The sequence below is a fragment of the Haematobia irritans genome, chromosome 1 (genome assembly GCF_050003625.1).
Source record: "Haematobia irritans isolate KBUSLIRL chromosome 1, ASM5000362v1, whole genome shotgun sequence".
In the NCBI taxonomy this organism is placed as follows: Eukaryota; Metazoa; Arthropoda; class Insecta; order Diptera; family Muscidae; genus Haematobia; species Haematobia irritans.
In genome coordinates this window covers 139,517,127-139,538,218 of record NC_134397.1, presented here as the reverse complement: position 1 = coordinate 139,538,218, position 21,092 = coordinate 139,517,127, and the positions used below count along the sequence as shown (strand labels likewise).

The 21,092-nt window shown below is 35.5% G+C and overlaps 2 protein-coding genes across 2 annotated transcripts; both read left to right on the top strand.

Moving 5' to 3' along the window:
- Positions 1-10,138: 10,138 nt before the first annotated feature.
- Positions 10,139-12,295, top strand: Fkbp39 (FK506-binding protein 39kD). Its single transcript, XM_075291784.1, has 4 exons — positions 10,139-10,281; positions 10,421-10,888; positions 10,998-11,126; positions 11,402-12,295. Exons 1-4 carry the CDS (start codon positions 10,272-10,274, stop codon positions 11,926-11,928), a joined length of 1,134 nt encoding a protein of 377 aa, XP_075147899.1. The 5' UTR covers positions 10,139-10,271; the 3' UTR covers positions 11,929-12,295.
- A 1,256-nt stretch (positions 12,296-13,551) lies between these two features.
- Positions 13,552-14,622, top strand: mRpL9 (mitochondrial ribosomal protein L9). The gene is made up of 3 exons (XM_075291783.1): positions 13,552-13,711; positions 13,779-14,105; positions 14,164-14,622. The coding sequence occupies exons 1-3, from the start codon at positions 13,571-13,573 to the stop codon at positions 14,530-14,532; spliced, it is 837 nt and encodes a 278-aa protein (XP_075147898.1). The 5' UTR covers positions 13,552-13,570; the 3' UTR covers positions 14,533-14,622.
- The last annotated feature ends 6,470 nt before the right edge of the window (positions 14,623-21,092 follow it).

The window sequence follows — 21,092 nt, the reverse complement described above, 5'->3', positions numbered from 1 at the left end:
TAGCATGTGCGTGAAGATAAATTGTAAATTTAACTAGTCGAGACACAAACCAGGTAGTTTTTGCCTGCGCACCTAATGGGTTAATTACAATTTGAGGAGATAAAATATTTAATGAAATTCAGCACTTTTCAACATATTTGCGCAAAATATTTTGGTATTAAACGAAAGATCTTGACAAGTACTATAAATGCAAGTTGTTGTCATGTTCGAAAGCGTCCCATAAATATTAGTTTTGCAGCTATATTTTAAAAGTCAGTTTGTCCAACTTGAAATAAAGTTAAACTACGCCCACTGTGCAATACCTGCTGTAGATTTTTTGGTATCAAATGAAAGCTCTTGACGAGTACTATAAATCCAAGTGGTTGTTATATTCGAAAGCATCATAAAAATATCGATTTTTATAAAAAAGAAAATTACTTTTTTAGAATTTCAAAAAAAGTGCACATTGGTCCACTGTGCAACACCTGCTCTACAGTGTTTGGTATCAAATGAAAACTCTTGATGAGTACTATAAATGCAAGTGGTTTTTATTTTCGAAAGTTTCCCAAAAAAAATTGTTTTAAGCAAAAGTAAAATTAATTTGCGAAATTTTAGAAAATATCGCACCAGCGCCCACTGTGCAAAACCTGCTCTAGATTTTTTGGTATCAAATGAAAGCTCTTCACGAGTACTATAAACGCAAGTGGTTCTCATGTTCGAAAGCATCATAGAAATATCGATTTTTATCAAAAATATAATTAATATGTCAGAATTTAAAATATAGTGCACGCGGGCCCACTGTGCAATACCTGCTCTAGATTTTTTGGTATCAAATGAAAGCTCTTGATGAGTACTATAAATCCAAGTGGTTGTTATATTCGAAAGCATCACAGAAATATCGATTTTTATCAAAAAGAAACTTAGTTTGCACGAAGTTACAATATAGGACACCCGTGCCCACTGTGCAAAACCTGCTCTAGATTTTTTGGTATCAAATGAAAGCTCTTGACGAGTACTACAAATGCAAGTAGTTCTTATTTTCTAAAACATCCCAGAAATGTAGGTTTTTGTTAATTTTTTTAAATGTAATCGCCACAATTTGAAATAAAACTGAAATGCGCCCACTGTGCAATACCTGCTCTAGATTTTTTGGTATCAAATGAAAGCTCTTGATGAGTACTATAAATCCAAGTGATTGTTATATTCGAAAGCATCATAAAAATATCGATTTTTATAAAAAAGAAAATTACTTTTTTAGAATTTCAAAAAAAGTGCACATTGGCCCACTGTGCAACACCTGCTCTACAGTGTTTGGTATCAAATGAAAACTCTTGATGAGTACTATAAATGCAAGTGGTTTTTATTTTCGAAAGTTTCCCAAAAAAAATTGTTTTAAGCAAAAGTAAAATTAATTTGCGAAATTTTAGAAAATATCGCACCAGCGCCCACTGTGCAAAACCTGCTCTAGATTTTTTGGTATCAAATGAAAGCTCTTCACGAGTACTATAAACGCAAGTGGTTCTCATGTTCGAAAGCATCATAGAAATATCGATTTTTATCAAAAATATAATTAATATGTCAGAATTTAAAATATAGTGCACGCATTTCAGTTTTATTTCAAATTGTGGCGATTAAATTTAAAAAAAATTAACAAACCTACATTTCTGGGATGTTTTAGAAAATAAAAACTACTTGCGTTTATAGTACTCGTCAAGAGCTTTCATTTGATACCAAAAAATCTAGAGCAGGTTTTGCACAGTGGGCACGGGTGTCCTATATTGTAACTTCGTGCAAACTAAGTTTCTTTTTGATAAAAATCGATATTTCTGTGATGCTTTCGAATATAACAACCACTTGGATTTATAGTACTCATCAAGAGCTTTCATTTGATACCAAAATATCTAGAGCAGGTATTGCACAGTGGGCCCGCGTGCACTATATTTTAAATTCTGACATATTAATTATATTTTTGATAAAAATCGATATTTCTATGATGCTTTCGAACATGAGAACCACTTGCGTTTATAGTACTTGTGAAGAGCTTTCATTTGATACCAAAAAATCTAGAGCAGGTTTTGCACAGTGGGCGCTGGTGCGATATTTTCTAAAATTTCGCAAATTAATTTTACTTTTGCTTAAAACAATTTTTTTGGGAAACTTTCGAAAATAAAAACCACTTGCATTTATAGTACTCATCAAGAGTTTTCATTTGATACCAAACACTGTAGAGCAGGTGTTGCACAGTGGGCCAATGTGCACTTTTTTTGAAATTCTAAAAAAGTAATTTTCTTTTTTATAAAAATCGATATTTTTATGATGCTTTCGAATATAACAACCACTTGGATTTATAGTACTCATCAAGAGCTTTCATTTGATACCAAAAATCTAGAGCAGGTATTGCACAGTGGGCGCATTTCAGTTTTATTTCAAATTGTGGCGATTAAATTTAAAAAAAAATTAACAAAAGCCTACATTTCTGGGATGTTTTAGAATATAAAAACTACTTGCATTTGTAGTACTCGTCAAGAGCTTTCATTTGATACCAAAAAATCTAGAGCAGGTTTTGCACAGTGGGCACGGGTGTCCTATATTGTAACTTCGTGCAAACTAAGTTTCTTTTTGATAAAAATCGATATTTCTGTGATGCTTTCGAATATAACAACCACTTGGATTTATAGTACTCGTCAAGAGCTTTCATTTGATACCAAAAAATCTAGAGCAGGTATTGCACAGTGGGCGTAGTTTAAATTTATTTCAAGTTGGACAAACTGACTTTTAAAATATAGCTGCAAAACTAATATTTATGGGACGCTTTCGAACATGACAACAACTTGCATTTATAGTACTTGTCAAGATCTTTCGTTTAATACCAAAATATTTTGCGCAAATATGTTGAAAAGTGCTGAATTTCATTAAATATTTTATCTCCTCAAGTTGTAATTAACCCATTAGGTGCGCAGGCAAAAACTACCTGGTTTGTGTCTCGACTAGTTAAATTTACAATTTATCTTCACGCACATGTTTTTAGCACCTTTCTTTGTAATACAAACATTTTAGAAGAAATTATTATATTTTATAATTTTTTTTAATTTTACCTTTTGCCGGACGGGGATTCGAACAGCGGACCACACAGTTTGTAAGCCAGCACACTAACCACTGGCCTACGTAGCTGTTATGGTCATCAAGGTCATCGTTATAAGTTATATTTATATAGCATAGCTTGCGGCTAATAGAGTTTATTTTGCGTACTAACCTGGTAGTTTGCAATAAGGGAGATGCACCAACCTTCGTCACCAGGAACAGACAAGAGGTTTTGGACGTAACGTTGACCTCTCCGGAACTGAATGATAAGATATCTGAGTGGCAAGTTTTGAGGGAACATAGCTTCTCAGATCATCGCCACATCAGTTTCAGATTGGCTGTTCGTACTTCAAAGACCATATTTCCGCCAAATGTTAGGAAAGCTGATTGGAATAGGTATAGGGAATCGTTCAATTCGATGATACCGGAAATGCCGGAGACAAATATGAGCCCTGTGCAAGATATCGAACACGCAGTGGAGCGGATTACTAAGGCCTTCAACATTTCACTGAAAGCTGCTTGCCCTAGAGGAAAGCCAAGGGGAAAAAATCGGCCGCCATGGTGGACTACGGAGTTAAGTAATATGAAGAAATCCTGCAGGAAGCTCTTTAACAAAGCAAAGTCCACAAGAGCTCCGAAGGATTGGGACACTTACAAGATGAATCTGAGAGAATATAAACGAGAACTGAGAAGGTCTCAACAAAACTCTTGGGATGATTACTGTAGCAGTATTGAGAATACGTCAGAGGCTTCCAGACTACGGAAGGTACTAGCATCCACTAACACCGCTCCAGGTTTCATTAAACCATCGGAGGGAAATTGGACAACGTCCAGTGAGGAGACGTTGGAGGTACTTTTGGACACACACTTCCCTGGAAATCAGACGGTTGAACCATGTTCCGGCGGTGTAACAGAGGCTCAGCGATCATTTCCTATCGAGGAAATTGTGTCGGAATCTAGAATAAAATGGGCTTTAAATAGCTTTGGACCATTCAAATCCCCCGGACCTGATGGAATTACTCCGGCGGAGTTACAGGCAGTGGCTGAAAGAGTTATCCCTTGGTTGACGGTGATATATAAACGATGTGTAAACTTAGCATATATTCCAGAAAAGTGGAGGGAAACAAAAGTCGTCTTCATACCTAAAGCAGGAAAAGCCTCTCACTCGAGTGCGAAGGATTTCCGACCAATCAGCTTATCCTCATTCCTACTTAAGACCCTGGAGAGGATGATAGACATGTATCTTAGAACTAGCGTGGATTCAAGTTTGCTCTCGAAACGACAGCATGCATACTCGAAGGGCAGGTCTACTGAGACCGCATTGCATGAACTAGTCAGCTTTATTGAAAGCTCACTATCTGTCAAAGAATACACAATCGTGGCGTTTCTAGACATCGAAGGGGCGTTCAATAATGTCCATCCGAGCTCGATATTAAATGGACTGACAACTCTGAATGTTGATCCAGGTATACTTAGGCTGTTAGACGAACTTCTAATAAAGAGACGTATTTCAGCCACACTAGGGCAAGCAAACATACAAAGGTATGTGAACAGAGGCACTCCCCAAGGAGGAGTTCTATCACCTCTTCTTTGGAATGTTGCTATAAACAACCTTCTGGTTTCCCTAGAAAAAGAAAGGATAAAAGTGGTGGCATACGCAGATGATGTGGCGCTAGCAGTCAGGGGAAAATTCCCATCCACAATCAGAGATATTATACAGAGAGCTCTCCGGATGACTGAGAAATGGGCGAAAGATAATGGTCTTGGTGTAAATCCAGCAAAGACAGAACTAGTCATGTACTGCAAAGATCGTAAAACTCCCACGGTTAGGCCCATTTCCTTAGGGGGTACTGAAATTCCCTTTGGTGAGTGTGCAAAATACCTTGGCGTTATTTTGGACAGGAAGCTGAATTTTAGGCTTAATATTGAAGAGAGGGCGAGAAAAGCCACGGTAGCTTTGTACTCGTGCAAAAAGGCAATAGGGAAAAAGTGGGGACTAAAACCAAAAATTGTGCATTGGCTATACACTGCAGTAGTTAGACCTATAATGCTATATGGTGTTGTAGTCTGGTGGCCGGCACTTCAGAAACCGACTTGTTTAGATAAAGTTCAGCGTATGGCGAGCTTATGTATCTCAGGCGCATTTAGTAAGACAGGAACAGACTCCCTTAATGTCATGCTACATCTATTGCCTTTAGACATTTTGGCCAAACAGTCAGCTGCAACAACGGCTGTGCGGTTGCGCGAGCTATCGCTGTGGTCGGAAAAAATGTACGGTCATAGTTCGGTCCTCAAAATAATGCCAGATGTGCCTAACGTAGTGGATTATACCCTGGGAAAACCACTTTTCGACAAAAAGTTTGAAACTCTAATTCCCAACAGTGAGGCGTGGTGTACACAGACCCCGGGGAATAAAAGATATATAGATTTCTACACTGATGGCTCCAAATTGAATGGACAAGTGGGGTTCGGAGTATATTCTAATGATCTGGAAATTCGAATAGCGAAAAGATTACCTAATCACTGTAGTGTTTTTCAGGCTGAAATATTAGCAATAAGAGAGGTGGCGAATTGGCTGAGAAGTAATGTTCCAACAAATATTGGCATTAATATATACTCAGACAGTCAACCTGCAATAAAATCCTTGGACTCTGTGTTCCTCAACTCGAAAACGGCCATCGACTGCCGCAAATCTCTCAATGAGATGGCTGAGCAGTACAATATTCACCTAATATGGGTGCCTGGCCATAGGAACATACCGGGGAACTGCGAAGCGGATGAGTTGGCAAGGCTAGGGACTACCTTACATATTCCAGGGGAACTGGAATTTGTTGGTATGCCCCTAGCTACCTGCAAGCTCATGCTGCGTGAGAAGGCTGTTAGAATGGCAAATGTTCGATGGGAGAATTGCAAGGGTTGTAACGACACCAAGCAAATATGGCCCCATTTCAACTTAAACCGCACACTAGATATGCTAATGTTCTCGAGACGTCAGATATCACTCCTGATATCTGCTATAACGGGTCGCTGCCTGATAGGCGATTTTGCAAAAACTATTGGCGCGAAGTATAATGACTATTGTATGAGCTGTCATGATGCGGAGGAAAAAGAATCAATTAAACACCTCTTGTGTGAGTGTCCTGCATTTTGTGTAAAGCGCAAGCAACTTTTAGGAGCATATAGCTTCAGATTACTGGCGGATCTGGAAAACGTTAACTTAAGCAGTCTGCTAATGTTTTTGGAACAATCTGGTTGGTTCAACAAAGAAAAATAATCAAGAAGGTTCAGCGGTTAAAACTAGAAGTGTCCATATGTAATAGGTACTTTTAGTTAATGTGGTATCACAATGGACTGAATAGTCTAAGTGAGCCTGAATCTTAATCGGGCTGCCACTTTAACCTAACCTAACCATAGCTTGCGGCGCCCACGAGCCGATGCAAACATAACATTGTTAAACATACATTTGTTGGCAGCGTGGAGCAGTGGTTGGTCGTCCGCCTTGCGTGACAGGGGACCTGGGTTCGATCCCTGCTTCGACCAACACCATTTGTTTTTTTAATATATTTTTTAACATATATTCCAGATACGTTCGGAAGTTCCCGAAAAGGTGTTCAGCATTACATACTATTATATTAAATTTTTACTACGAAATTGTAAAGTGTGTTTTATAAAAGACTTAAAGTCAGAAAAGAAAAATGCTTGATATAAACGAAATGGACTGAGTTCAAATCAAATATTATTTTTTGTATTGCAACAATAAAAATTGTGTAACAAATAAAGGTTTTTGTATACAAGTTTAAAATTTTCGAAGAAATTCAAAAACTCTTACAAACGAAGAACGTGAAGTCGAGTATATATAAATATTTTTCCTTCGAATCCTAAGTTTAACGATAACCATTCAAAAGCACATTATATTTAAATTCTAAACAGTAATTTTAAAACAGCACATAAATTTATTTTGGTGTGAACAATTGTTTGCTAGCATGTAACACCATTAATTTAGAAATACAAATAAATATATAAATTTTTATTAACGAATAATTTTGTACTTAATTTAATTCTTAAGGCCGGTATAAATTGGCATTATCACGTTAAAATGGCCATGTTTACCCTTTTACTTTTCTTTAATAATTTCTTTTAAAGAAAATAAACTTATTCAATTGTTGCTTTGGATCTTTCCCCACCATGTTATAATACAATTTACCGGAAAAAGTTGTAATATTATTCTGGTTTTGCCGCTAAAATGAGAAATAATTTTAGCGGCAAAACTCGAACTCAATGCCCACTTTTATTTTCGAAAAAATCCGTCAACTCCTCTTGGACTACTCATTAATAAAGAGGAACTAATCTTTGTTTTTATAGATCTTCAAAGGTCGATACTTTCAATGAAGTCGTGTTGTCGTTATAATTAAGTGATTTGACTTAAAAATGGGTATCATAACATGAAAGAACAAATTTTGGACTAAGGTCAACTTGACTTTAATAATTCAGAAAAATTCTTTAAAATTAATGAAACTGTCTTTAAATTTGTTGCATTTTTGCATCTTGACTACAAGGCAAAAATCATTCAAAAATAGGATATGTTTTTCAATACATTATTTTAAAGACATTTTTTACTTGAAACATAGCATAATTTCTACTGGGAGTCTTGTTTTTAACGGACATTTTATAGCATATGAAAAAAGCTGAAAAAGCGAAAAATTGAAATGTGCTTCGTAGAGTCAAGTACACAAAACCCCATTTAAAAGAGATTTGTGTCTTAAAAGCATCCTTACTTGTATTCTCCGCTTCTTTGGTTCGGAATCAATATCAAAATTGTTAAAGTGGAGACACAATCTTTGGAACCGGACATGCTTTTTGTTCAGTGTATAGTGCCCTTTCGTTAGTTTTTATGAAGATCCCTTTAATTACCTTTGTTTGAATATTTTGACTTACTCGTCCTACGTTCCGATTTGTTTTGACGAAACAAAAAAATTGTGCCCGTAATGCGAAAATGATAAACAAAACGCATGCTCTTTTTTTCAAATATATTTTATCTTGGTTCCGAATGAATTTTCTCTCCGAATACTCATTTTAATATTTTACTTAAGCATATACAATTTTTGGCGAAGTCTTATATCACAACATATATATTTTTACTCATAATATGTAAATTTATACTTGTTTATATTCACACATAGTATTTTTCCTATATTTAATGAAAATTTCTTTGTGTATATATATTTGTAATGCGCCAATTTGTTACTTTCATTATTTTACTTCCAGCATACACTTTGTCTCTCTTTGTAAACACATATATGTTTATGGGCTATTTCTAAATTAATATATGTTTGCATCCAAGCATATTATAAAGGGTGATTTGTTAAGAGCTTGATAACTTTTTTAAAAAAAAAAACGCCTAAAATTTGCAAAATCTCATCGGTTCTTTATTTGAAACGTTAGATTGGTCCATGACATTTACTTTTTGAAGATAATTTCATTTAAATGTTGACCGCGGCTGCGTCTTAGGTGGTCCATTCGGAAAGTCCAATTTTGGGCAACTTTTTCGAGCATTTCGGCCGGAATAGCCCGAATTTCTTCGGAAATGTTGTCTTCCAAAGCTGGAATAGTTGCTGGCTTATTTCTGTAGACTTTAGACTTGACGTAGCCCCACAAAAAATAGTCTAAAGGCGTCAAATCGCATGATCTTGGTGGCCAACTTACCGGTCCATTTCTTGAGATGAATTGTTCTCCGAAGTTTTCCCTCAAAATGGCCATAGAATCGCGAGCTGTGTGGCATGTAGCGCCATCTTGTTGAAACCACATGTCAACCAAGTTCAGTTCTTCCATTTTTGGCAACAAAAAGTTTGTTAGCATCGAACGATAGCGATCGCCATTCACCGTAACGTTGCGTCCAACAGCATCTTTGAAAAAATACGGTCCAATGATTCCACCAGCGTACAAACCACACCAAACAGTGCATTTTTCGGGATGCATGGGCAGTTCTTGAACGGCTTCTGGTTGCCCTTCACTCCAAATGCGGCAATTTTGCTTATTTAATTGTTTGCTCACTTGGTCGATTGTGTAGACCATAAATCGGACGTAAAGCGCGAAACACATTTCGAACCGAACACTGATTTTGGTAATAAAATTCAATGATTTGCAAGCGTTGCTCGTTAGTAAGTCTATTCATGATGAAATGTCAAAGCATACTGAGCATCTTTCTCTTTGACACCATGTCTGAAATCCCACGTGATCTGTCAAATACTAATGCATGAAAATCCTAACCTCAAAAGAATCACCCTTTATTTACAAACATTTTATGTCCCAAACATAATATGTTCTAACATATTAACATATATGTCCCAAACATATTATGCTAGTTTATGAACATTATATGTTTGCACTCAAAAATATTGTGTTTAAAAATTTGAGTTCCAAACATATAATGTTTATACCCAAACATATGAAAAACAATCTTTTTCGTCCGTGTAGTTGTTATTGATAGTAATTGTATTTGTAAGTTATGTTAGAACAAAACACAAATGACAAGAACCAAATTTATTTGTCTATTGCATAATTCAAAAAATAATAAAATGTTAAATATGTTTTATAAAAAACACATATTTTCTTTTATTTCAAATAAAACTAAATACGATTTTGGGGTCGCAATATATAAATTTGTTGATCGAAATTTATAGCCAATTTCAATTAATTATTTAATTGAATGAATCAAATAGTTGATTGATTTTTGTCGCGATATTAATTAAAATTTTAATTGATTCAATTAAAAAAAAATTATTGTAGTAAATTGACGTGGTACAACTTTAAAAGTGCCGTCACTAACTTTTGCGAGGAGTTTTGAATATGGTATACGACTGCTTTCGACGTGGTGGGAATTCTCAGAAGCGCTGTCAAATTCAAAGAAATATGTTTGGCAGGGGTGAAGCAAAAAAGTATACGTTATTTACCATACGTGTTGTATAATTCGTTTCTTCTTCTTACGTTTTGCGCGCTGTCAAAATTAAAATGAAACCGTCAAAACGCGTTCCTCTTTCTGTCTCTCTTCTTTGTACTTCTCATTGTTTGTTGTATCTTGCAAGAAAAGTTAAACGTGCCGGCATTTTACAATTGCTTGCAACGAGTGGTGATTAAGATTTTCCAGATTTAACAATAAAAAGACACAAGTTATTAATATTCCCACGTATTATAAAATTCACAAATAGTTCAAAATGTTTTGGGGTAAGTTTGGTGGAAATGTGTTGAACGCATATGCAATCAAATAATGTGAAATTATATGCACCACGTGTTGGTCATAGCATTCAGCGTTTTCGTTAAATTTGTTGCATAGATTAATGTTTTTGCTTTCTATCCTTTTAAGGTCTCAATCTAAAGCCAAACCGCAAATATTCACAAACCACAGAAAAATCATTTCATATTTCACAAGCTGCTTTAGATTCGGAATCCTCTCAGGGGGGTCCAACTCAGATATGGATTAGCAGTGAAAACCAACGATTCCTTATATGCACGTTGCGCAAAGATGCCTGTGAGCAAGTAATGCTCGATTTAAATTTTGCTGCTGGAAATGAAATCTGTTTCCAAAGTACTGGAAGTGGCAATGTGGCACTATCTGGCTATGTGATCGAAGATGATATGGCTGATGACTTTATGAATGGTGATGAGGAGGAAGAGGAAATGGAATCTGAAGATGAGGATGTGGAAAAAGATTTACGTCAGGCATTAAATGCTAAGAAAGCTCAGAAAAACAAAAAGGCAGAAAAGGGCAAGGCTAAAGCAGTAACGGCAAACGAAGATGAGGACGACGATGAAGATGATAGTGAGGATGAAGGTAAGAAGCGAAAATGTAGGCAGGTCGTAGAGCAAAACCTAGTTGATTGTATGAAACTCTTACTTGCTTTTTACTTGTTGACCCCTCAAATAATTTTTTTAATTTTCAGATTTTGATGCAGAAAATCCCGGTGAGGATGATGACGAGGAAGATGATGACGATGACGAGGAGGATGATGATGAAGATGACGACGACGATGATGATGATGATGAAGAGGAAGATGAATCGGAAGATGAAGGTAAGGATTAAAATATTAAGTAGCGTCAGAAAGCCAGTACTATATAATTGTAATCAATTGATGCGTACGATATTCCTTGACGAAATTTTGGCAAGAGGTAACGGGAACATGTTTATTTTAACATATGTTAGATAAAGGAAGCGCGAAAATAAAGTACATTTATACTCAGAAATCGAACATCGCATAGCATGTTTTTGTGATCTAGAAATACGCGCATAAAAATTTTTGTATTACTACGAACCACTTCGTATAACGTTATTCATCTTTCTCAACAGAAGTCCAGCAACCCAAAGCTAAACAACCAAAATTGGAAAAGCCAGAGAAGCAACAAAATGGTGTAGCAAAGGCAAAAGAACAAACTCAGCCCGATAAGAAATCCAAGAAAGAGAAAAAAGAACAGAAACAAAAGGAACAACAGCAGCAACAAAACAAACAGCAAGAAAAGCAACAAAAATCTGGAGGCGAACGTACCCTCTCTGGTGGTGTGAAAGTTGTGGATATTCGTGTGGGTAATGGACCTGAAGCTAAGGCTGGCAAACGTACCCAAGTATACTATGAAGGTCGTTTGTTATCTAACAACAAAGTATTCGATAGCTTAAAAACTGGAGCTGGTTTCAAATTCAGCCTTGGTCGCGGTGAAGTCATTAAGGGCTGGGATGTCGGTGTTGTGGGTATGAAAGTTGGTGGCAAGCGTCGCATCACTTGTCCTCCACATATGGCCTATGGCTCTCGTGGTTCTCCACCAACCATACCTCCAAACAGTACATTGGTATTCGAGGTTGAGCTTAAAGGCGTTAATTAATTTTATAATTCCAACACTTTTATACTTAAACACACACACCGTACAGATTTTAGTTTAGCATTTAATAGTAATAACCATCAGCTATATACATAAATATATTTTAAACTATTTAAATATAGCCTTCACTGTATAAAAAAGGAAATATTTTCCATACAAATTTTCAATTGCGATACCAGCATGTCCTACATCATTCGTTTCATTATATTTTTCGTTTTAAATTTGTTAATCTTTTTTCCTTAAATAAGTCCTTAGAAATTCCTTATTATTTTTGTTCTTGTTCAAATAAATCGAGTTGAACAACTCAACTATATGATTAAAATGAAATCCGTTTTCAAAAATAAAACCCTGATAAAAAATTTATTCAAAATTGTTTTAAATTAGTCCATGGGAAGGTGGGTGCAAAGGGAATGCTTTAGAACAGCTGCAAATGGCTGTATGGTTTTCTACCTAGCCGAACGAAATATCACAATATCAACACTACATCTGCTGGGATAAATCTTAAAAAGTAAGTCTTAGGTAGCGACGTGGCTATAACGTTTTTAAGATTTTCTATATATATTACAATACTATGTAGTTTAATTTTTTTTTGCATGATTAAGAGATTATCTGCATTATGTTGAGTAACTCCGTATGGACATATGTTTCATATTTGTCTACCAAATATGACATACTTAACATCTGTCACCATGCTGACGAGCACCACATGTTTGAAAATGTCCCATCCATATTATTAAAATTCAATAAACATCAGAGAAAAATTCAAAACAAAAAAAATTACTTATGTATCATGTAAACTATAAACTATAAACCAGAGGTTATAGCAGTGGTTAGCAAAGCTCTTGCTTGGGTAAGATAAGGTGCTAGGCGATATTGACCTCGACTTCAGTTAAGCCTATCGTAGTATACTTTCATAACTGCTTATAGTGTTTGGATATTCTCATTTATTACTGGTGATTGAACCATTTATCCAACACACAAAATTTTTTTCTGATTCAAGCACGAAATTATTTCATCCAATTAATTTTTTAATTGAAATGTCTTCAATCACAGAAATAACAGTATCAATTAAAAATATACTGAAAGTAAATTAAAAAAAGATAATTGATCCAATACCATTAATTTTTGTGAATGATTTTTATTTCAATTAAAAAATAGAACAAAATGGATGAAACTATAATGAATGAAAAGTTGCTTTGGGATATTCCCCATCAAGTTTTAATAAAATTTGCATCAATATAATTTTATACCTATTTTCGCAGATTTAGTTTTGATTTTAGCGGCTAAACTCGAACTTAGTACCCAGCTTCAAACAATAAATCATATGCACATAACTGCTTCTGAACAATCAAGAAATAAAATTGAGACACCTCTGCCTATAGAATGAAATCAAGAAATTAACCGATATAATCCATCTTCAGCTTATGTGCAAATTAATAAAATAACACGTCAAAGAACTCTGCCATAATCACTTTCAAATCTCTAGATTTTTGTTTCAATTTTCTGCGTTCCAGAAGTGAAATTTTTTATACGAATAGAAACATCGTTAAAAAATAAATCGAAATACCCAAAGCACTACACGTTTTTCGACTAGGTGGCAAGATTGATCGCAAAGGTCAATTGCATAACGAAATGTCAAAAACATATGATTTTAGCCGCACTTGTGTTATTACGAGACGTAAAATTTGTTAAGAAATCAAATTTATTAATAAAAATGTTAAAAAATATATGTAAACAGCAAATAAGTTTACTTAAAACTTGTGCGAGTTTGCAGCAACAAGTTAGAGTAAGTACCCACGTGAACAACAAACAATAATTCAGCATCAATTTTTCTGACTGTCTTTTTCCCACAGACAACATTCATCCTTAAACGCAAATATGAGCCACCTTTACATAAGAAAAACCAAAAGCCTAAAAAATTAAGAGGTAGGCATCATATCTATGAATTAGTTGAGGATACAACAACTACGAAACCCAAAAATATCGAAGTCGTTCTTAAGACATTTGTCGAAGGTGTGGGTTCCAAGGGTGAAGTACTTTCAGTAAAACCAAATTTTGCCTACAATAAGTTATTGTTACCTGGTTTGGCGGTTTACAAGACCGAAGAGAATGTAGCAAAATATGCCCAAAAGGAAGATGAAAAATCTGACGTTGAACATAGTTCACCATTTGCTCAAAGGGTGAGTCTATTAGCAAAACATTGCAATGGATTGATATAAACATGCAACTTTGTTTTAGACTGTCAACATGCTGGAACGTTTAAATTTGGCTGTAGTCATGAACAAAGATCATCCTTGGGTTATTGAACCATGGCACATTAAGGCTTCCCTTCGTAAGGCTGGTTATATCTGCAAGGAGGAATGTATAACCATACCAAAAGAGCCCATAGAGGGACCTGATCTAAAAAAGGAGGGTAAAGATTTTTATTGCACTGTGACAATCAATAATTTGGAAAAAGCTCGCATTAAGTGTCGCATTCATCATTGGAGCACAGATCCCACTGAGCGTCTACCTTATGTTTTTGAACATTGGAAATTACCATCTGAGCCATTGTTTGGCTCTGCGGAAACTAAAACCGATAGCAGCGTTGATGAAATTAAGAAATAAAAAACAAATATGAGGTAACATTTGTTGAATTGTAGAAATAATAAAAGAAATTATAAATAGTTCATCATCACCACGAGGACTTAATCACTATGTCGTATTGTATTGAATTTTGTTTATGCTTCAAGTGTATAAGTTTGGTTGTCCAAAAATTACAATGTAGATATATACAGCGAGTCACGAAATTCCTAGCGTAATCACCTTCTACGTAGAGGATTTTGAGTTCAATGCCAGACTCTGATAAAAATGCAACATACCCCATGCTCTGGTTTACAAATGTTTGATTCAATTGAAATTAGAATCAAGTTGCAAACATAGAGGTTAAAGAAGTGCACTTATTTCAAGATTTTGGAAATGCCATAAGAAAATATGTAAGGGAAAATAAATTGGTATATGAATATTCGTTACAGCGCCACCTATATGTAAAAAAATACGAATACAAATAAGTGTGCGATATAATCCTCCATAGAAATTTGCACTTTTGTAAAGTTTATTTTCGGTACAGGTTAGGTTAGGTTAGGTGGCAGCCCGATGTATCAGGCTCACTTAGACTATTCAGTCCATTGTGATACCACAGTGGTGAACTTCTCTCTTATCACAGGCTCAATGACAAGGGACCTCCTTTTTATAGCCGAGTCCGAACGGCATTCGACATTGCAGTGAAACCACTTAGAGAAGCTTTGAAACACTCAGAAATGTCACTAGCATTACTGAGGTGGGATAATCCACCGCTGAAAAACTTTTTGGTGTTAGGTCAAAGCAGGAAGCGAACCCACGACCTTGTTTATGCAAGGCGGGCATGCTAACCATTGCACCCCGGTGGCTCCCTATTTTCGGTACATACTTTTTTCATCTGTCCGCAGTCATAACATTTCTCTAGAGGAGCAGTGCCACTACATTTTTCCAGCCCACATATTGCGACTCCCAAACTCATTTTGCAATATCCGATTTTACCATCGGATACAGGAATGAAAGATATATATTGCACATATAAATCTCGAACCCCATCTGTTTCCATTTGGCTACAGTGGTCACATTTCTCTCGAGGAGCAGTGCCGCCATAGTCTGAGGCGCTTTGAATTGACTCCTTGGATAAATAAAAACCTACAGGCTTTGATACACCCAAAGAAATTTGTTAGTAGGGACAGCAGAAAAGTCTGCTAAAACAGCAGAAAGTCTGCTGAAAAAGGGACAGCAGTCACTGTTTGCTGAAATAGCAAACATTTCCTGCTATTTTTGAAGCTCGATTACTCTAAAACATGTTTTATTTTGGCTAAAACAAATAAAAATGTCAACTTAGGAGCTATCCTAACATAATTAAAACAATATTTTATGAATATCTATAGTATGTGACCAAAAATCTGAATATTTATCGAATTGAGGCATAGCAGCAAACAAAATGTTTGCTGATCGTATTTAGGAGCTTGTAAGTATATTACGGTGCAAAAATATACCAAAAACTATTTTTGGTTCTTAAATATGCTTTGGGGAAAAATTTATAACCTAAAAATTTTATAAATTGTTGTTCATTTGGCCCTGAAATACAAAAATATAACAGCAGACATCGACTGCTGTTTTTAGCAGACTTTTCTATGAGTGTACAATTAAAAGAGAGACTACTGAGAAGAAGAAGGAAACTGCTGAACAGGGATAATGTCAACAACTTGTTGAGACGTATTAGTAGGGTATTACGTTTAGCAAATGAAGTTTGTAGGGATAGATATTATGAAGATAATCTGTCGGAAATTGCAAATGATCCAAAAAGAGGGTCGAGATTTATCAATAAAACGTTAGGTAGAAGTAGTAAAACTGTCTCAAGCCTTAAAGACCCTCAGGGTAGAGTCGTCTCGGATGATCAGATTAAAGCGGATATATTCAATAAACATTTTATTTAATCTATCTCAGATTTAAGAAGACTGATAGAATATCCCCCTCCGGATAATTTCAACTCACTGCGAACACTTTCTCGCCAGCATCAACGGTTCATTTTACATGACATAGACGATAGTGAAGTGATGGATGTAATTACAAACATGGTAGTTAGTAAGAGTCCCGGATATGATATTGTTTCACCCAAGTTCATAAAGGAGTGCAAGGATGAATTGGTGCCAGTTTTTGTCATATTGTTTAATAAGATTATTGCAACATCTGTGTACTGTGATGAGTTTAAGATACATAAAATAGTTCCAATTCCTAAGGAAATCAATACAGCTAGTATTAATAGATAGATATCTTCCGCTCGCACTTCTTTCCACTATTGACAAAATACTGGAAAAAATTGTGTGTGATAAGCATCAATCGTATATGGAGGCAAACCGATGTACTCTGCATATATGCAGATGATGTATGTCTGTTATATCCCTATAAGAATGACTTAGTTTTGCAAATGCAAATGGAAAGGGAGGCATCACTTGTTTTTGAGTTCTTGAGACTGAACAAATTGGTTATAAATGCATTGAAGACACAACTTATTAGATTTAAACCAAATATTATCAACAGTAGCGGTAATTTCGTAATAAACTTTAATGGGGAACGTATTACTGAATCGTATCATGTGAAGTATTTGGGTGTAATTTTGAAACGTAATTTGAGTTGGAATCTTCATATAAGTGAATTGAAGAGGAAAATTGCACAAGCAGTTGGGATATTATATAACAGGTTGGCTGATAAGTCCCCGGTCTGACACATAGATGGCGTCGCTGGTATTAAATGCATATGATTCGTGTCAAAATTTGGCGTCTGTAAGTCAATTAGTTTGTGAGATAGAGCGTCTTTTGTGAAGCAACTTTTGTTATTGTGAAAAAATGGAAAAAAGGAATTTCGTGTTTTGATAAAATACTGTTTTCTGAAGGGAAAAAATACGGTGGAAGCAAAAACTTGGCTTGATAATGAGTTTCCGGACTCTGCCCCAGGGAAATCAACAATAATTGATTGGTATGCAAAATTCAAGCGTGGTGAAATGAGCACGGAGGACGGTGAACGCAGTGGACGCCCGAAAGAGGTGGTTACCGACGAAAACATCAAAAAAATCCACAAAATGATTTTGAATGACCGTAAAATGAAGTTGATCGAGATAACATAGCAGAGGCCTTAAAGATATCAAAGGAACGTGTTGGTCATATCATTCATCAATATTTGGATATGCGGAAGCTCTGTGCAAAATGGGTGCCGCGCGAGCTCACATTTGATCAAAAACAACAACGTGTTGATGATTCTGAGCGGTGTTTGCAGCTGTTAACTCGTAATACACCCGAGTTTTTCCGTCGATATGTGACAACGGATGAAACATGGCTCCATCACTACACTCCTGAATCCAATCGACAGTCGGCTGAGTGGACAGCGAACGGTGAACCGTCTCCGAAGCGTGGAAAGACTCAAAAGTCCGCTGGCAAAGTAATGGCCTCTGTTTTTTGGGATGCGCATGGAATAATTTTTATCGATTATCTTGAGAAGGGAAAAACCATCAACAGTGACAATTATATGGCGTTATTGGAGCGTTTGAAGGTCGAAATCACGGCAAAACGGCCCCTTATGAAGAAGAAAAAAGTGTTGTTCCAGCAAGACAACGTACCGTGCCGCAAGTCATTGAGAACGGTGGCAAAAATTCATGAATTGTGCTTAGAATTGCTCCCCCACCCACCGTATCCTCCAGATCTGGCCCCCAGCGACCTTTTATTGTTCTCAGACCTCAAAAGGATGCTTGCAGGGAAAAAATTTGGCTGCAATGAAGAGGTGATCGCCGAAACTGATGCCTATTTTGAGGAAAAACCGAAGGAGTACTACCAAAATGGTATCAAAAAATTGGAAGGTCGTTATAATCGTTGTATCGCTCTTGAAAGGAACTATGTTGAATAATAAAAAAGAATTTTAACAAAAAATGTGTTTTTCTTTGTTAGACCGGGGACTTATCAGCCAACCTGTTAAGTTGCGCCATAAGTTAAACCAGAAGTATAAGTTTCTGATATATCATTCTTTAATACAATCACAACTATATGGCAGTCAGTTATGCTTATAATAATGCTAATCAAAATCTGAAGGCTCTACAAAGAATGCAGAATAAAGCACTGAAGTCTGTTTTTAATCTCCCACGTAACTTTTCAACATTGACATTATTCAAAGAATTTGCGAGTTCAGTTTTGCCATTAAATGGACTGCATAAATATGGGCTTTTAGTCTATGTTTTCAAATGTGTCAAGGATATTGGAAATCACCCAGTATTTTTAATTGATTTCCTAAGTTTTGTAATTATGTGAATTACTATTGCAAACTTTTGTAGAATCATGAATTTTTGTTAGCCAACTAGCCCAATAATGCCTTGTGGCGCTGGGCGAAAAATTGTAATGTATATATAAAAAATTGTACAATAATCAAAAATAAAAAAAAATATTTAGACTCCCAAACATATTATGCAATATCGCATATAGGACTAAAAGATCTATCTTTTACATATAAATCTGAATCCCCATCTTTTGTTTCGTACATGCAACATTACTACAATTTTGATTTTTGGCAAAAGGTTTTTATACCAATCGAAAGCTATCGATTCAGTCTAGCTTTATTTAAAATTGGTTTTTTTATTTCTTCCCGTTTGGCCAATTTATGCCAATTTCTATGGAGGATTATATCGCAAAAAAGTGGTTGTATTCGTATATAAATAATTTTTCACATATAGGTGGCGCTGAAGCGAATATTCATATACGGATTTATTTTCCCTTACATTAGGAAAATTCTTTAGAATAATTCCGAAATCCATCTTAAAATTGTTTGCTTCGACCAAATGTGCAATACTTGCAACGATTGGATTTGTTCAATGATGTAATTTCTGCCCTGTTTCTGTATGAAAAAGAACGATAGCTTTCTTTCGTATTTTAAACGAAAGAAGGTTTTTTGAATACTCAGGCCAAAAATTTGAAAATACGCAGTTTTGATAATCATTATACTTTCATACAAACGAAATAAACTTTCAAAAATATAGAAACCCAAATTGATTCGAAGTGACTGTTTTTTTATCGACTGGGTTTTGGTTCGACATACATAGACATGGTATTCATAATCAATTGTTTGCCATTCTATTGGTTACATATTGAAATATCGAGTTCTGCCCATATAATATTTGGGTGTATATTATATGGGCGGAACTCGATATTTTAACATGTAACCAGAATTTAGAGTACAGATTTATGGACAATGAGCAGATTCCCAAAAATTCGTCTTCTTGTATAGAAAATTAATTCATTTATTACTATAAACTTATACAAAAAGTCTGCTAAAATAGCTGTCGGTGTTTGCTGTTATATTTTTGTTGTTTTTGTGGTGCAGCGGAGAATAATACGTAGAATGTTTAGGTTCTAAAATGATTCCCAAAGTATTTTTTAATGAACGAACCGAAAATTATACAGATTTTTGAGCACTTATTTTTATTAGTATATTATTATTTGTATACCTTCCACCATTCTTATTGTTGTTCTTATTGTCTTATATTGCTTTAAGACCCCATAAAGTATATATTCTGGGTCGTGGTGAATTTCTGAGTCGATTTGAGCATGTCTGTCCGTCCCTCCGTCTGTTGAAATCGCGCTAACTTCCGAACGAAACAAGCTATCGACTTGAAATTTGGTATAAGTTGCTGTTATTGATGTAGGTCGGATGGTATTGCAAATGGGTCATATTGGACCACCCTCTTAGAGAAGCAGATTTTATCCGATCCGGTTGAAATTTGACACATGGTTTTAGTATATGGTCTTTAACAACCATGCAAAATTTGGTACATATCGGTCTATAGTTATATATAGTACCCAGATAAACCTATCCCCAATCTGACAAAAATTGGTCCATATCGGTTCGTAATTGTATATAACCCCCTTATAAAGCGACCCCCATATTTCAATTCGGCTCTCTAATTACCGCGCAAAACTTCATATCCGTTGCTAATTATTTGTACACTTCCCTATATAACATATACCGGGTCAAGAACTGAATTATATACGTATTTAATCTGTTTTTTGTGTCTAATATATACCACGTTTGGACTAATTTACAATTTAGAGGATGATGTTAAGAAGTTTTAAGGTCACAAGATCATCGGCAAGTATTTACCACAACCCAAGTAATTCTGATTGTGGATGACTTTAGTCTTTAGTAGAAGTTTCTACGCAATCCATGGTGGAGGGTACATAAGATTCGGCCTGGCCGAACTTACGGCCGTATATACTTATTATTAGTATATTGTTTTTATTGTTTTATGCTAGGGCCTAGAATGACGTTTTTCTTTATTTAAGCCAAACTAAAAAAAAATCTCGATGGTTATCAAGTTTAAAGAACAGCAGACAACGTTTGTTATTTCAGCAAACAGTGGCTGCTTTCCTATTGTTTAGCAGACTTTCTGCAGTATCTACTAACCAATTTTCCTTAGGTGTAATATGCCACGTCGATACTGGCATATTTCTCATCCCTTACATCGCTTTCTAAAAGGGCTCACGTAGAAAAGGTATGATTTGCATATACGAACTGGACAGCCACTTTATGGATGAAAATGATTATTTTGTCATTATTGGTTGATATGT

Bases quoted from the DNA above. Each gene is read 5' to 3' on its own strand.
- mRpL9 (XM_075291783.1), top strand. From the start codon at position 13,571: ATGATTTTAGCCGCACTTGTGTTATTACGAGACGTAAAATTTGTTAAG. The intron at 13,712-13,778 runs GTAAGTACCCAC...TTTTTCCCACAG, and splicing joins GTTTGCAGCAACAAGTTAGA to ACAACATTCATCCTTAAACG. The intron at 14,106-14,163 runs GTGAGTCTATTA...ACTTTGTTTTAG, and splicing joins GTTCACCATTTGCTCAAAGG to ACTGTCAACATGCTGGAACG.
- Fkbp39 (XM_075291784.1), top strand. The intron at 10,889-10,997 runs GTAAGAAGCGAA...TTTAATTTTCAG, and splicing joins AGATGATAGTGAGGATGAAG to ATTTTGATGCAGAAAATCCC. The intron at 11,127-11,401 runs GTAAGGATTAAA...CTTTCTCAACAG, and splicing joins AGATGAATCGGAAGATGAAG to AAGTCCAGCAACCCAAAGCT.